Source organism: Jaculus jaculus, chromosome 4 (assembly GCF_020740685.1).
Source record: "Jaculus jaculus isolate mJacJac1 chromosome 4, mJacJac1.mat.Y.cur, whole genome shotgun sequence".
In the NCBI taxonomy this organism is placed as follows: domain Eukaryota; kingdom Metazoa; phylum Chordata; class Mammalia; order Rodentia; family Dipodidae; genus Jaculus; species Jaculus jaculus.
In genome coordinates this window covers 52,800,986-52,818,880 of record NC_059105.1, presented here as the reverse complement: position 1 = coordinate 52,818,880, position 17,895 = coordinate 52,800,986, and the positions used below count along the sequence as shown (strand labels likewise).

Genomic DNA, 17,895 nt, shown 5'->3' with positions numbered 1-17,895 from the left:
GTGAGACAGATGTGCATTTTGTGTTACTGATGTCATAAGCAAATTGAATTTCTACTACATGAAATAAAATAGTCTTCAGTCAAAAAGTTCTTTTAAATATAAAACATTCTCTACAAGCACCAGTGTTTTATAATATTCTCATTTGTGTGTCTTAGAGAATTAATTAAGAAGTTGCTAATGATAAAGGAAAAAATAATCAGTAAGTCGAGGAATAAAACGCCCTCCTAGTTTGTGAATCTCATAGTGGAGCCATGTATGTGGTCAGTGGAGATTGCTTATGGCAGAAGAGGATGGGAGGGATAAGGAACGAGGCCTGGGTCTCCAGAACCTTCTTGTTCTTGAGTGTCAGGCAGAGTAGATGCCCAGTATGGAGAGGCCTGGAGTTTGTTGCTGTAGGGATTTGCTACTGGCATTGGGATTGTATTAGCTCAAGCAGTTTGTCCTGTCCTGATGTCCACATGCTTCTCTGGTTCCTGCTGTGTGCCACCTGGGGCACTTGATATATTCCTGCTTGGCTGCCAGGTGGGGATGGAAAACATGTCCTTTGGGAGTGAAGAGAGTTGGGTTCTCTGGGCTCTGTCATTGTGTTGGACAAAGTGTTGACTTCTGTGTGTCCTCTTTTATAAAATTTGTGATGTTGGTCACTTCCTCAAGGTGGAGTTGGTGGAAGTCACATGAAAATATCAGTCATAGAGCCTAACAAAATTTGTGTCAATACATTCCAACTTTTTTTTCTAGTTTCAAGCCAGACATTCCGATACACTAAAAACCAAGAATATTTTACTGTTACACTCTTATCAAGCATATCAACATGGCACCCCAGACACTGTCTGCTTTATTATATGCCTTAAACTTTCTCAGTTATACTCCATCAACCCAGAATATGGCTTCAGTTGTAGCTCAGTGGTGGAGTACTTGCCTAGCATGTACAAAGCCCAAAGTTCAATCTTCACTACTAGGGGGAATAAACAAGCAGAACACATACCGTAGCAAAGAACCTTATGGTTTTCTGATATCTTAGGTAATAAAATTTTGGAAGCATTGCTAATGGTCCTCGTGTGGTGTGCCAGTTCATAACCACCATAATTGTCTTTCTGCTGTCATCTCTCCTTGTTTGTTTTGCATGTTCCCTTTCCCACTTATTTCTAGCAAGACAGCTCTAACAGATGGTCGTGGTTGGAGAGAGGACATTCCTTCTCCCTATCAATCATAAGAACATAATAAAATTAAATGCATTTGTGTTACATATGATTCAAAACCAAAAGAATCTGGCAAATATTAAAGTATTTGGCTGAAATGTAAGAATCCTTGCTTATCTTCCCAAATAGTAATTTTTGTGGCAGTAGTAGTTTTACATAGGGAGATCCAACTGTTATCTATAATTAATAATTTATAATTGTCTGTTGCCCTCACTAGATATGCTTCCATGTGTAACTTCTGGGGTCCAATTAACTTGCCTGTTTGTGATCAGATGTCTTTCTGTTCATGTGTTGTGTTTTAGGGAATAGAAAGGTAGTGAGATAATAAGTTAGCCCCAGGAAGGAAACTGACTGTTTTCCTACTTAAATAGTACATGTTGGAGACAGTAGAATGATGTACATGGAATATGTATTGTCATTGTGCTGGTAATATAAGAGGAGCCATTTAGATTGAAACCCTTCATGCAGAGAAATCACCCTTTCTGTGTGGTGCATGTACCACACATGTTCATTGTCTAATCTCGTTGGATGGAATGTAAATGTTTCTTTTCTTTTCATTCAGATGGCTGCGTATTTTGGATTTTCTGTAGCTGCCACTGACATTAATGGGGATGAGTAAGTTTTAAAAAATGTTTCCAGAAACTGTTTCCTTCTCATGTTTACAAATGCTTTGCAAAAATTAAACATTGCTCCTTCTGTGTCTTTGTCCCTTTTCTACTAATCTCCGTTCTGTTTGAGAAAGAAATTGGAAGCAACTTTGATCACAAGTATTAGTAAACCTCTGTCAGTGTTGCTCCTAATTTTTCAAATAGTTCTCATAACTTAAAAATATAATTTTATGTGTTCCTTGTGGTTGAGCTGAAGGAATTCATGACTTTGAGATATCTGTGGTGAAGGTGTGTGTATTCCTTAGTGTAGTCATGAGAAGCCTGTGAAGGGTAACAGTGTCAGGAAGAAAGAACGTGGGTGCCAGTGGATGGGGTTTGATCTCCATTTGGTGAGGGGGTTCTGTTCTTCCAGTTACGCCGATGTGTTTATTGGAGCACCGCTGTTCATGGATCGAGGCTCCGATGGCAAGTTGCAAGAGGTGGGGCAGGTCTCCGTGTCTCTGCAGAGAGCTTCAGGCGACTTCCAGACCATGAAGCTGAATGGGTTTGAGGTCTTTGCAAGGTTTGGCAGTGCCATAGCTCCTTTGGGAGACTTGGACCAGGATGGCTTCAACGGTAAGAGCAGAGTTCAGAAACTGTGGGTTCCTAGTTTTATTTGTCCTTCTGGGCACAAGTCTTGTAACAGCATCTGTAGAAAGAAGCTCATGAGCAAATGCCCTTCCTGGAAAAATGGATTGAGCATCACTAATATAACAAGTTTAGTGACAAGTTGATTGCTTTTTTAACTAGCAAAAGATTTCACAATTGACTTTCATTACTTACTATTCATGCAACCTCAAGCTAGAGTATGCAATGATTAATTTCTAAACAGAACCTTCTTTCCCAGGGGGCCCAGTAGTAGCTGGTTATATTTGTCTCAGCCTGCTGAACGGCAGCGCCCTCTCCTGTCCATTCCGCTACGAATGGAAAACTGCTCCCAGGCCCATTGCCAAGACCATGCTGACTGTAATACAAACCTCAGAGTGATGATTTGCCACTAATGTTTTTAAAGCCACAACTTTACTAGCTGTGTTAGAAGTTCTGAGAGAGGTTGTATCTTTTCATGGGGACTTATAAAAGGCCCAGCCCAATAGTTGTAAATATCTTTGAAAAGCAAAGTTGGATTTTATTATAGAACTCTTTTGAAAAGCCTGAAATATAGATTACAAGGTAGTTTAAAGAAACAGTAGTATGAAGATAAGAATTTTTGTCTATCTAAGTTGCAGTCAGGTTTGCATTGATAACAGAAATCACCCAACCAAGAGAAACTTTTGGGGAAAAAAAGGGTTTATTTTGGCTTATAGGCCCAAAGGGAAGCTCCATCATGGCAGGGGGAAACAATGGCATGAGCAGAGGGTGGACACCACCCCCTGGCCAACATAAGGTGGACAATAGCAATAGGGGAGTGTGCCAAACACTGGCAAGGGGAAACTGGCTAAAATACCCATAAGCCCACCCCCAACAATACACTGCCTCCAGGAGACATTAATTCCCAAATCTCCATCAACCAGGAACCTAGCATTCAGAATACCTAAGTTTATGGGGGACACCTGAATCAAACCACCACAATCTGTATGATATAGGCATAGGGAAATGACCTCTGAAAATGAAACAGAAAGTTATTCATTAAGAAGAAAACTGATTGTCTAGCAGAAAGGAAGTATTTCATGCCTGCCTTGTAGACAGTTGTACATAACACACAAGTGTCATCTTGATTGAACCTAGAGGTTTTCAGTGCAACTAAAAAAGTATTCCAAGGTGTATTTTGCTTCCTAACAAAACAGATTTTCTTTTCACCAAGAGAACAAACATAAATTGGAACTGTGAAATAAAGCTAATAATAAAAACAGGAAAGACTACTTTAGGAAAGACCAAACCATTTACTGACAACAAAAACTACCTAAAACAGAATAGAAACTCCCACTTTTGAGCTCCTACATGGCATCAACCAATAAGTCTATCAGTTTAGCTGGCCTTCTGTCTTCAAGACTTTGTGGGAAAGTCCAGTTATATATGCTGTGACTTTTTCCTGAGGGTATTTCAGTTACTTTAAAGAAGTCTTAGTATTTTCCATCCTGTTTTTCACATTTTTATCATAACATTACTGTCAACAAATACATTTAAAAAGCAGCTAAAATTCTATAAAGATTTTACAAAAGTTTTAGCCATCAATACCGTAGAGTGTGTGGTCTGGTAAAGTTGTTCACCGGGTCTTGTTCCAAATGTAGATTGTGAATGATAATGTCTTTAGGGAAGATTATCTGAGCTGTACTTATGTAAATATATACATGTGTGCTATTAGGCATAACCCAAATCTATTTTTCTTCATATGATGGCAGTAAGTTCCAGTATTCTTAAACCTCCTTTATGCATACGCCCCTATCAGAAAGACCCTAGGTAGCATCAGAAGGTAGGCTAATTGATCTTTCTATGCTGTGACAGGAAGCATTTTACTTAGGAAGGGTTCATTTTGGCTTACAGTTCAAGGTTACACAGTCCATTGTGGCAGAAAGGCATGTCAACAGGAGCATGAGAGAGTGGGTCATATTGTATCTGCACTTACAAAGCAGAGTGGGGCTAGGTTAATAGAATAATTATCCCCCAGTCACTCACTTCCACCAGAATGGCTCTACTAGCCAAAAGTTCCACAGTGTCCCATAACAGCACCACCAGCTGGGGACCAAATTTTTAAACACATGATCCCATGGGGAACATTTCACATTCAAACCACAACAAAAGGGATATTGAAAATTAAACAGTAAATTCTTTTCTATAGTTTTATGTAGACCCAGGATAATTTTATGAAGCTTTTGCCATTGCTCCAGAAATATAGTATGTGCAGGAGGAGGGCCCTAAAAAAGAGCGACTGAAATGATCACAGGAAGAAATGATTTTGTGAAAATGCTAGATATGTCATGAGAGAAGAAAATTACCTTGTATAAAATATTGAAGGGTTTAGAAAAATTAAAAACAACTTAAATTAAATAACTTCAATGGGAAATTATTACTTTATGTTAAAAAAATGTTTCATTTATTTTCAAGGAGTGAGGAGAGAGAGGGGGGGGGGAGAGAGAGAATAAAAGAATGGGCGTGCCAAGGGCTCCAGCTGCTGCAAATGAACCCCAGTTGCATGTGCCACTTTGTGCATCTCTGTATTTATGTGGGTGCTGGGGAATCAAACCTGGGTTGTTAGGCTTTGTAGGCAAGCACCTTAACTGTTGAGGCATCTTTACAGCCCTTAAATACTTTCTTTTCTTCTTCTTCTTCTTTTTTTTTTTTTCTTTTGGTTTTTCGAGGTAGGGTCTCACTGTGGCCCAGGCTGACCTGGAATTAACTGTGTAGTCTCAGGGTGGCCTTGAACTCATGGCAATTCTCCTCCCTCTGCCTCCCAAGTACTGGGATTAAAGGCATGTGGTACCACGCCCAACTTTAAATTCTTTCTTAATGCATGTGTCAATGTAGAAGTTATACTTTTTTTTTTTTAAGGTACCAAAGGACTCTTAATTTAAGTACTTTTCTTTCTTATTTATTTATTTGTTTTTGATTTTTTTTTTAAGCACTCTAGTCTAGGATGTCCTGGAACTTACTCTGTAGCCCAGGCTGGCCTCAAATTCATGGAGGTTTTCTTACCTCAGTTTTCACATGCTGTGATTAAAAGCTTGTGCCACCATGCCAGATTTCTCTTGCTTACTTCCAAAAGTCCACCACACCCAGCTAAGTACTCGTTTTCGTAGGCTAACACAGTTGTAGCAAACACTCTTCTCGAGAAGAGAGGATAATCAGGGCCCACACATGTGCTTAAGGAACTCAGCATGCAGTAGGGGAGTGAATAGATGAGAAAATTAAACTGGAATGTGATCATTACAGTTTTTGAGATATTCTCAGGAATAATGGCTTTATCAAAGCTGAAAGATCAGTGTATCTTTGGTGCCCCAGGGGATGTCACCAAGAAGGTATGAAACAGTCTGGCGCAGTTAGGAAATTGAAGTAGATTGGTCTGGCTGGTACAGAGTGATCATCATAAACAAAGGAGACATCACCCTGGATGTCATGAAGCTTGTGTTCTGGGGAAGCCATGGAGCCAGCCAACAAGAGACTGCCAGGATATCCAATTAGTAATGAGGACTGAACCTTTTAACCAAAGAAAAAGTCAAGGTGATATCATAGTGATATTTATTGTATGGTAAGAGTATAGGGATATCACATTGCTTTATCAGGATGATACATCTGACAGACAACATAAACATGCAAAAATGTAAATTCTTTGAAATAGCCAAGGTGCTAAGTGGTCATTATGGCCATTCCTAACTCTAGACTATTTTATAAATATGTCTACTTCTCCTTTTGAGATGCTGTCAGCCTCTGCCATTCTTTCCCTGGGTCCCTCAAGCAGCCAGGTAGCCCCGAATCTAGTCCTGTTCCCATGGCCCACACTCTTCAGAACTGACAAATGCCCACCTTACTACGTCAGATCCATCCCCTTCTAATAAAGTCCAATTATTCCCAAGCATTTACAAAATCTAAGCCCTACCTGGCTTATCCTTTACTTACTAAGCAAATCTCACTCCTCCTTCCCTGGCTACTGCCCCCAACTTACAGCTCATTCATTCTTCCAGCAAAGTTGGGCTTTGTTCTGTCTCTCAGATATGCCTCCTAAATGTTGGGTTTATAGGCATCTACCATGCTCCACTAAACTGTTATTTTTGAGTCAAGAGCATACTGTACCAAATTTCCAATCATTATTATCATGGAAAATTGGTTCTATAAATACCAAGAGCTCCGTCCATGTAAATACTAAGTCTAAGAACCCCTTCTTTCCCTCCTTGCCCACTCTTCCTAATGCATTTTTCCCCTTCTCTCCCTCCTTTTCCCCTTCTCCTTCTCCACCTATCCTCCTTTTCACTTGCAGATATTGCAATTGCTGCCCCATATGGGGGTGAAGATCAGAAAGGAATTGTTTACATCTTTAATGGTAGATCAACAGGCCTGAATGCGGTTCCATCCCAGATCCTTGAGGGGCAGTGGGCAGCTCAGAGCATGCCACCGAGCTTTGGCTATGCAATGAAGGGAGCTACAGACATAGACAAAAATGGATATCCAGGTACTTTTCTATAAACACATGTGGCCCTTGGCTTGTTCAGCCCCAACAGCAAGCAGTATTAGTGACTATTTTCTGGATTTAAATTGTACATCATGATGACTTAATGTTTGAAATGCTGGTGAAGCCTCTACTGCCTTTAAGACATTGTTGTCACCATGGAAGGGAGAAGACAGCTCTGCTTCCCAGAAGTGTATGTGAAACATACTCTGAGTTTCTTTTATTGTCTGAAAGTTTATAATAAAACCACAGAGTAGAATCCAAAGGCAAAGCTAAATGCTCATTTTAAGATTTTGAAATATTAGTCTTATTTTTGTTCTTAGTACAACCACTGTAGTTTTTAAAATAACATACCATTTCACTTCTTTCTCCCAACAAAGATTGTGGACGATAAATTAAATTAGGTCAATATTTAGCAATTTTGTGTATATGAAAAGTGACTAGAAAAAGTAACTTGCCTAAGGTTACCCACTGGATGGATCCAATAGAGCAAGACTTTTTTAATTTCCCTTCTGTTGGCAATCATTGACGGCCATGGCTCCTCTGGGAGAGGGGGAGCCTTGTGAGCCCCTGCCACATCCTTGAGGAAATGTCAGTGGCTTACCATCTAGTTTTACTGGGCAACCAAGAACAGTGGCAGTAGCCTATACTGTTTTAGGCACTTCTGTGGCCTCCTGATGAACAGCTCAGGAGGCCACAGACCCTGGACATTGGCTTCTAGTAACACCTTTAACTACCCATGTAGTATACCTTTACCTTTTTATTTTTGTTTTGAATTAATTAATTTATTTTTATTTGAGACAGATAGGAAGAGGGAAAAAGAAAACGAGAGAGAGAGAGAGAGAGAGAGAGAGAGAGAGAATGGGTGTGCCAGGTCCTCTAGCCACTGCAAATGAATTCCAGACACCTGCCCCACTTGTGTATTTGGCTTATGTGGGACCTGGAGAATTGAACTTGGTTCATTAGGCTTTACAGGCAAGAGCCTTAACCACTAAGCAATCTAAACCATCTCTCCAGGCCAGATATCTTTATTTAAAACTTTTTTTTTTGGTAAATTGTATTTTTAGTTATCTTATAAAGTGGTAGGTTTCCAAATGTTTTTTTCACAATCCTTAGTTTTGATTATACTCCACACTCCCATCTCTTCCCAAAACTTTCTTTCTTTCTTTTTTTTTTTTTGTTAATGAGATTTGCTTTACCCATCTTTACATTTTCCCCTATGTATTCTGCATAGAGAACATCCTCAAATTTAGCTTGGGATATCTGACTTCATTTTAATCTCCCAAATTGTGAAACAATTTTACTAATTATATATGAAAAAAATGCAATTTGGTCTTGCTGTTTTGAATGTGTGTGTGTGCTGTTTTGGTTTTGGTTTTGAAAGAAGAAAGATGGAGAAAAACAAATAAATTTTACATAAAAACTAAACTGCACAAGTATCTGTAAAACTTTCTCATTTGGAAGTGTATATGTTTGGGGACACATACTTCCTTATTTTTGCTCCTTTTGCCAAACAATCTCTTTACAAATTCTTGCCTATCTGGATGAAAGTCATACTTCATTTATTTTTGTTTTGTTTTCGAGGTGGGATCTTACCCTAGCTCAGGCTGACTTGAAATTCACTGTGTAGTCTCAGGGTGTTCTTGAACTCATGGCGACCCTCCTACTTTTTTTGGCTCCCAAGTGCTGGGATTAAAGGCATGCGCCACTATGCCCAGCTTGAAAGTCATACTTTATGATGAGGAAAACTTATTTACTGTTTTCATATATATACATGAAAACAGTAAATGTGTGTGTGTATCTCTTTAATCTTCTTAGTTTGGAGCATGTTTAACTAATTTTTTCCAAGCATTAAACATTTCATATAGTAATATATAAAATTTTAAACCATTTATATTATTAACTCATTTTCCACTTTCTCTTAGACTTAATTGTTGGGGCCTTTGGTGTGGATCGAGCTGTCTTATACAGGTATGTTCTATATTCTGTCATGTAGGATTATTCTGAACTATATGAAAACATTTTAAGTACAAATACTTGAATTTCAGTCTACTTTTTGTGAGGTAGTGTCAAAAATTATTTGTTATTTCTACTCAAGATTTGCTATAGGCAAGCAATATTTATGCAAGGATGCCTCAAAAAAGAGAAAGATACAGGCTTTTTTGTTAGTTTAGGAAAATATCCAGAATTTTCTTTCATTGTCCTTTAGTTTCTCTTTAAAAATTGTATGGGAGGGCCTGGAGAGATGGCTCAGAGGTTAAGGTATTTGCCAACACATCCTAATGACTCAGGTTGGACTCCCCAGTACCCATGTAAAACCAGATGCACAAAGTAGCGCATGTGTCTGGAGTTTGTTTGCAGTGACTAGAGGCCCTGACTTGCCTCTCCCTTTTTCTTCTCCATTCTCTCTCCCTCCTGTGTGTGTGTGTGTGTGTGTGTGTGTGTGTGTGTGTGTGTGTGTCTGCTTGCAAGTAAATAAAGAAAATATTTTTTAAAATTTAAGAAATTGTATCAGAGCTCAGTGGTAGAGTGTTTGCCTGGTATGTACAAGGTCCCAGGCTTGATCCCAAGCCCCACCAATAAACAGAAAAAAGTAATAAGGGTTTACATTTTCCTATGAGAAGCAGGAGATTGGTTACTAGTGCCTGAATGTTCTCTAACCATAAAGTATGGATTAAATTTCCAGAATTCGTGTGTTCTTGTCAGAGCATGTTGTACATAGTCATGTTCCTCTGCTTCCCCAATGTATACACCTTCCCAGCTCTCTCTGTTTCACTTACTCATACCATAGAATACCATCTGGCATCTGGTTGGACTGAGATGTGGAAACTTCTATGGACTGAAAGCTGACATTGCTGCTGGATAGGGAATTTACAGTGGATCAATTGATTTTAGCTGTGAGAGAACATGCACTTATGGATTTCAGGGACTTGTTTTAAGAGAGCCACATTGGGGCTGGAGAGATGGCTTAGCAGTTAAGCGCTTGCCTGTGAAGCCTAAGGACCCCGTTTCAAGGCTCGATTCCCCAGGACCCATGGTAGCCAGATGCATTAAGGGGCGCACGTGTCTGGAGTTCATTTGCAGTGGCTAGAAGCCCTGGTGTGCCCACTCTCCTCTCTCTCTCTCTGCCTCTTTCTCTCTCTGTCTGTTGCTGTCAAATAAATAAGTAAAAATAAACAACAAAAAAATTAAAAAAATAAAAATTTTAAAAAAGAGAGAGCCACATTGACCTGGATTTAAACTTGTATATGTAAACATTGGAAAACTATAGATTTATATATGGATAAAAATAAATTTATACACTGAGTATTCCTTATCTGAAATACTTGGGACAAGATATGATTCAGATTTTAGAGACATGGATTTTGAAATACGTATGTAGATTTTATCAGCTAAATAGCCCTAATCTAAAAATTTTAAATTTGAAATGGTTCAAAATCTAAAACTTTTTAAGGATCTTTTTGCCACTCAAACAGTTTAAGGCTTCAGATTTTGGATTCTAAGGATGTAGAGATGCTCAACCTGTATTTTAGTTTACTGTTTTAATTTTTAAAATTGCTGTCATGAAGTAATACACATATAGTAAATATTTAAGCATTTTAAGAACATACAATAGATTATTTTCTCTTATTAGGTAGTAGTTTATGTATATGTTATACCATAACTATTCCATGTACTCAAGATCATGTGTACCTATGTATGTATTGTCTGTAGGTACTCTTTCTATATTGTGGGATATTTTTTTCTGTTGCTACAATTTTATCTTCAAGATCATGCCATGCCAGTACAGGTGGATTTATGACATCATGTTCCCACTATATTGGCTCTTGTTTGTTGCATGTTATCCCACAGTTATTAGCAATTCTTCTTTAATGAACTGAATTCAGATAGACCAGCCAAATGCCCCACAACAGTTTTGGGCATATCAAGATGGTTGGTCATCTAGGTAACTCCTGTTTATACTACTGCAGACAGTAGTAGATGTGGACTGCATTGTGGCAAGTGTGAATCTAAAACACTGAGATCAATCCATGTTTAATAACATTTTCTTTTTTGTCATTCAAAACCAGGGCTAGACCTGTGATCACTGTAAATGCTGGCCTTGAAGTCTACCCAAGCATTTTAAATCAAGACAGTAAAACCTGCTCACTGCCTGGGACAATGCTTAAAGTTTCCTGGTAAGTATTTTTGCTTAGCAATAGTTGTGATTAAGATTAACATTTTGGTCACTGTAACAACAATGAAAAAATTAAGGTGGAAAGGATACTCTTACTAAAGCAGTTTCTATGGATATATTCTATTTTCACATCATAGATTAGATTATAGGGATAATATTTCATAGAAGAGATCTAGAACATTCTAGAAATAATTCTATAAGATAATATAAAAGTAGCTTTTAAAGAATTATGTATGATAAGTGAATATATTAAAAAAGAATGAAGAGGGCTTGAGGGATGGCTTAGCTGTTAAGATCCTTGCCTATAAAACCAAAGGACCCACAAAAGCCAGATGCATAAAGTGGCATGTGTATCTGGAGTTGTTTGCAGTGGCTGGAGGCCCTGGCACACCCATTCCCCCCTCCCACCTCTTACTCTCTCTCACTAAATAAATAAAAATATAATAAAATATTTTTTAAAAAGAAAGAAGAGATAATAAGAGGTCAAAACTTATTTTATATTTAACTCTGCATAGGCCTTTTGAAAGTTTAAATTTCTAGGGCTGGAAAGGTGGTTTAGTGGTTAAGGCACTTGCCTCAAATCCAAAGGACCCAGGTTTGTTTCCCCAGGACCCATGTATGCCAGATGCACAAGGTAGCTTATGCATCTGGAGTTCATTTGCAGTGGCTGGAGGCCCTGCTATGCCCTTTCTCTTTCTCTCATTCTCTGTCTCCCTCTCTCTCAAATAAATAAATAAAAATAAAATATTTCTAAAAAACAAAAATTTAAATTTTTAAAAGATCTGCTTTCAGGGTTCTCATCTATAATACCTATAAAATATTAGACACACACATTTTTGTTTTCATTAGTCAAGGTCTGACCTCTTCTCTATACAGTTGTTTCCTATCTGTCCTGGGTATGTTACTGAATTTTAGATATAACTTTATCATCATTATCTTTTCTTTAAACTGACTCATGTTTTATTTTAAAACATTTTAAAGCTGGGAATAGAGGTGCATGCCTTTAATTCTAGCATTTGGGAGGCAGAGGTAGGAGGATCACTGTATGAATTTGAGACAAGCCTGGGAGTAGAGAGCAGTTTCCTGATCAGCCTGGGCTAGAATGAGGCCCTGCCTCAAAAGAAAAATAAATAAATAATAAATAAAATAAAAGACAAAATGTATAAACCAGTGTTTTTCTGGTGTATGTCTAAATAAGTCTGACTCGGGAGTAGTGAGAGTCACACAAAGTAGTGACATCAATGAACCCTGTTTGTGGTCCTTACGTAGAAGACCACAGAACTCACAGGTCTGAGAAGAATGCTGAGGAGACAGAAAGATTTCACTTCAAAAGTGTTAATTAAAGGTTTCTTTTCTGGCCCTTATGAATTATTATAAACATTGAAATTTTACAATTTTTATTTACATTGGACTATATTAAATAGTAAGTGATACTTGCTCTTTGTTTTTATTGGTTTGTAATCATGCTGTTAAGATGTTGGCTTTCACTTGTACTGCCTTGCTTCCCATCATACTTCATGTGACTTGAAGTTGCCAATAATATTTTGATAATTGCTATCACAATTAAAAGGCTTCAAATGGCCACCATGGTATAGCAAGAAATGCATTTTGCATTATCTTCTATTCAACATTTAATCCTTATATCAATTTTATCCTCTTTCTCTGTCTCTTCTTCCCTTTTCCTTCTTTTTCTTCTACCTCTCTCTCTTGCTTTCTTAATATAAGGTACTTTTGTCTTACTAGCCCTGGCTCACATACAACTCAAAATCCTCCTACCTCAGCCTCCCAAGTCTTGGGATTACAAAGATGTGCAACCATTCCTGCCTGTAGCAGGCTAATGTTATTTGTTTATGATCTCACACTGATTCTGTGACATGTTATGTCAAACATTGTTTTAGATGAGGATTTATTAAAAGATGCTCCCATATATGTGTATTTTTAGTGGAATGCTGTAACCTGAGTCATCATTTACCTCATTTAGATCTATCAACAGGTTCTGTAAACTTAAAAAGTTGGCAAATTATTTTTATTTTCAGCATCAAGCCACCACCGAAGGAAATATGCTTGAAGGATATTATAGATTAGTTTATATTGTGTTTCTATTTTAAGAATATTATTAAGACATTACTGAAGATACAAGTTTTCATAATATGGGCTGCATACTTGCAGTTCTGTGTTTGTAGATTCAAACAATTGTAGCTAGAAACATAAAAATCAAACTTATATGTGTTTTGAACTTGTACAGATCTTCTAGTCATTGTTTCCTAAAATGGCAGCATAACAAGTATTAGAGTAGTATGTATGTTGTGTAAGGAATCATAAAGATTTCTACATGCTTAGGTAGGTGTTTATGGGTTGTGTGAAGAGACTATACCAGTTTGTTGAAGAGCCCTGAGCTTGCACTGCTGTTGGTATCTGTGGGAGTGTAGGGGTAGTTCTAGAGTCAATCCTAACAGATACCAGGAGACTTGATGTGAAGTATTCAGAAACAAGAGATTTGGGAGATATTCGATACTGTATCTAAGTTAGATTGTTAAGATTTACATGCTTTTGGTTTCTTACAGTTTTAATGTCAAATTCTGCTTAAAGGCAGATGGTAAAGGAGCACTTGCAAGGAAACTGAGTGAGTATCATCAAAATCATATTTTAATGATATTGAATATACTTATAAAATGCTTTAGGGCATTTAGTTACACAAATCATTGCTAGTATTTAGTATATATATGTATATAATAACATGTTATACTCTTTTATCCCCTCACCCCTGGTCCCATTTCCCTGGGAGCCCTTCTTAGTGGGGTTTTAGGTTTCACTGCAGTGAATATGGGGTAGCTGGGGAGAGGGGACCATGCCTCAAGTTACTCCTACCCACTCCCGCTCTTAGAGCCTTTTCCACCCCTTCTTCTGCAGTGTTACCTGAGTAATGTCAGGCCCATTTGCAATCTGATTTAGCGTTGAGTTCTCTGTATCCTCTGGATTTCTGCTTTGATTTTTTTTTTTTTTTCTTTTTCTTGAGGTAGGGTCTTGTTTTAGTCCAGGCTGACCTGGAATTCACTGTGTAGTCTTAGGGTGGCCTTGCAGTCATGGTGATCTTCCTCTCAAGTGCCTGGATTAAAAGTGTGCACCACCATGCTTGGCCTTTGGTAGGTTTTGCTTGACCACTGTATCTGTCACCATCACCCTTGGGGCTGGTTGCCAGGCTAGCAGTAAGAGCAGTATTCATGTTGCTGCTTCCTCTGCAATCTCCTGGGCCCTGGCAGATGTGGTAGAGGTGGCTCATCTCATTTGGCTATTTTCTTATAATATTGATGGATCTTGGTTCCCCTCTGTTTTCTTTGCCATGTTCCCCTGGCTTGTTCACTCTAGAAAGTTGCAGTAGAATGGCATCTAGCCCTGGCATTCAGCCCTGTCTCAGAATGTATTACTACTTTCACTTGAATGCTTTTGGTTGAAGGAATTTAAGATGACAATACAATTACTTCTTTGTTTGGTAGTTTAAGCCAGTGCAGGTGTACTATATTTATTCCTATACAGAACTATACAGGAAGTTATGTGGTTCATGATAAAAATCCTGAACTGTGGGAGAGACAAGTGTCATTGTTTACAAGCAGATGACCTTTTGCAACTTGGGGAAGGCCCTAGTAATCTTATTATTAATATTATTTATTTATTTATTTTTGTTTTTTTTTTTTGAGGTAGGGTTTCACTCTAGCTCAGGCTGACCTAAAATTCACTATGTAGTCTCAGGTTGGCCTTGAACATGTGGTGATACTCCTACCTCTGCCTTCCGAGTGCTGGGATTAAAGGCACCACTCCTGGCTGGCCCCAGCAATCTTAGGAATGGAAATGTTTTAGAAAAGATGAGAAAAAGGAAAAAAGTTTCAGTCATTGCATTTAGTGTACACAGTAAGCTCCACTCTTCCTGTCCTAATGAGAAAAAGTGAGACGTGTTGCTAAGATCTGCTGTGCTAGTGATTAACAAGGCAGCAGTGCATGGTGTGTGTGTGTGTGTGTGTGTGTGTGTGTGTGTGTGTGTGTGTGTGTGTGTGTCGGGGGGTGGTAGGGTAGGGCAGCAAGCAGGATCACTCTGGAAGATAAGGTTTCTGTGGAGACCAGAAGGAAACAAGGGAGCTCTGGGATGTTCTGGGGACTATTTCACACAGGGGAAATGGTGACCTGTGGTGAAGTATGCTCAGAGTATCTGAGAAACTGCAAGGACAGTGCAGCTGTGAAGAACAGAACATGCAGTTACCTGGTGTAGCTGACCTTCTCGTTGCTGGGACAAAACACCAGATCAAAAGCAGCCTGTGAGAGGAAGGGATGTACATTAGCTTACAGTTTTGAGGGGACATTTCATCATGGCAAGTAAAGCATGACTGTCTAGGCAGCCAGGGTTTCATATGCACAGGAAAGAAGGAGTCTGAGTGAGCTAGCCCTGGACACCTATTCCAGTAATGTTAACCTCCCGACAGCTCTACAGCTCTTCCAATTGCCATCAGCTGGGGGCCAAGTATTCAAAATACATGAGGCTATTGGGGGATATTTTTATATTCAACCACCACCTGTGGGGATTTTTCTAAACAGAAATGAAGCCTTTATAGAAACTAGCAAAGAGACTTGTGGCTGCTTAAAGAACAGAATCATAGAAGGCTGGAATCTTAACAACCATTTCAAACTCTTTGCTGCATATTCATTTTTAAATGATTAAATTCTGTTAGGTCACTTACATCAGGAAGGACATATTTATCTGGCCATATCATAGGGGAACAGCGATGCAGTGATACAAACTGTTTGCTCACCATAATATTTAGTATAGTGTTATGGATGCATAGTAATGAATACTTCTTAGTCAAAAGATACTTGCTAGTTGGATTAATAGTCGATTTGTTGCATGTGTGGTGCTGGGGACAGAATCTAGGGCCTCATGTGTGCCGGGTCGGTGCGGCCATCTGTGCCCACCCTACCAGGGGTAATTCTCAGTCAACTTGTGTTTCACTCTTCAGACCTGTTGTCCTCTGCATAAATTAGAAGACAGTTTTTGTTCTCTGATGCTTGTCTTACTGATGTCACTGTCATTATGTGTGATAGTACTTTGAGGACAGTTGGGCTATTTAATCATTCAGCTTCAGAATTAGTGTTACAGTCTCACCACAAGATATAGGCACTCTTAGGGAACTAGAAGCAAGTTCCTTTTTCAGAAATAAGTATCTCTTGTAAGAAAAATGTTTGTATCTGGGACAGAGGTACATCCTTAAGGAATTGTGTTGGTTATAAATGCTTTGGTTCTATAGACTTCCAGGTGGAGCTTCTTTTGGATAAACTCAAGCAAAAGGGAGCAATTCGACGAGCACTGTTTCTCCATAACAGGTCCCCAGGTCACTCCAAGAACATGACCATACTCCGGGGGGGACAGATGCAGTGTGAGGAACTGATAGCGTATCTGCGGGTAAGAGATACTTCTCTTTTTCTAATTTTAAAGATTCTTTTTTAGCTTGTATTTTTCAAAATATTTTATTTTTATTTATTTACTTGAGAGCAAGAGTGAGCGCGAGAGAGACTGGGCATGCTAGGGCATCCAGCCACTGAAAACAAACTCTAGATGCATGCACCACCTTGTGCATCTGGCTTACATGGATCCTGGGGAATCAAACCTGAGTCCCTTGGCTTTGCAGACAAGCTTAACAGCTAAGCCATCCCTCCAGCCCTTAGTTTGCATTTTTGAGGGAGGGTCTCAGTATATCCCTGGCTGACCTGGAACTTACTCTGTAGTTACAGACTGGCCTTAAACTCTCAGAAGTCCTCTTACCTCTGCCTCCTGAGTGGTGGGATTAAAGACATGTGCCACCATGCCTGGCTATTTTTAAATATTAAACAGGAATATTTTTGTTTATTTATTTGAGAGAGGCCGGCAGTGAGAAAGGAAAGAGGGAGACAGAAAGAGGGGGACAAAGGGATAGAGTGAGTTGCCATGGCAGAGCCTCCTGCAACTGCAAATGAACTCCAAATGGCACGTGCCACTTTGTGCTTCTGACTTTGCATGGATGGCTGGGAAGTTGAACACAGGCCATCAAGTTTTGCAAACAAGAGCCTTTAAAACACTGAACCATCTCTCTGGCCCCAAGAGATATTTTCTCTGAAGATTTTTCTTTAAGTTATACTTTTCACTTTCTATAAATTATTATTTCACCCAATTCAAAAGCACAGAGAAATGCATTTGAGGAATCTAGCTTTAAAGTGTCAGACTGGCAGGAGAGGTCATGGCTTGGTGCTCTAAGCAGCCTTTATACCACAGCGTTACTCAATGCCCACTAAAAGCACAGAGATTCTCAAGACTGTGAAAGAAATCTCTACAGTCCAAAAAGTAAATGATCCAGAGGCTAAATTTGAGTCTTAAGAGTTTTGAGCAGAAGACTATGTACACTTATATTTTCAGATAAACCCAAGAGAAAAATTATCGGTAAGAACATATTGCTCAGTGACATAAGCAGTGCAATAAAGGCGAGTCTTAACAGACATATATCCAATGTGGCACTCTACAATTCGATGATATAAAAAGCAACCATGTGTAGAGCATGAAAGAAGTAACCAAAAAAAAAAAAAAAATGTCAAGACTGGGGCCGGGGGGAAGGCTCAATCTGTAGAGTGCTTACTGTAAAAGCATGAGGACTGGAGGTGAGAATGTTAACATTCATGTAAGTGCCGGGCGGGTGGGGACGGCGGCTGCCTGTGGTCATGGTGTGGGAGAGGCAGATACGGGGAATACCCAGGGCAGAT

At 39.0% G+C, this 17,895-nt stretch overlaps 1 protein-coding gene across 2 annotated transcripts in view; it reads left to right on the top strand.

The window, feature by feature from the left end:
- Itgav (integrin subunit alpha V) overlaps window positions 1–17,895 on the top strand; it is a 98,470-nt gene that overhangs the window by 59,220 nt on the left and 21,355 nt on the right. For both annotated transcript variants that reach the window (XM_045146685.1, XM_004660274.2), the window contains exons 11-17: window positions 1,762–1,814; window positions 2,220–2,422; window positions 6,756–6,947; window positions 8,870–8,915; window positions 11,015–11,122; window positions 13,686–13,744; window positions 16,413–16,567. In XM_045146685.1, coding sequence (XP_045002620.1) covers window positions 1,762–1,814; window positions 2,220–2,422; window positions 6,756–6,947; window positions 8,870–8,915; window positions 11,015–11,122; window positions 13,686–13,744; window positions 16,413–16,567 — 816 coding nt within the window. The remainder of the gene's footprint in view (window positions 1–1,761; window positions 1,815–2,219; window positions 2,423–6,755; window positions 6,948–8,869; window positions 8,916–11,014; window positions 11,123–13,685; window positions 13,745–16,412; window positions 16,568–17,895) is intronic.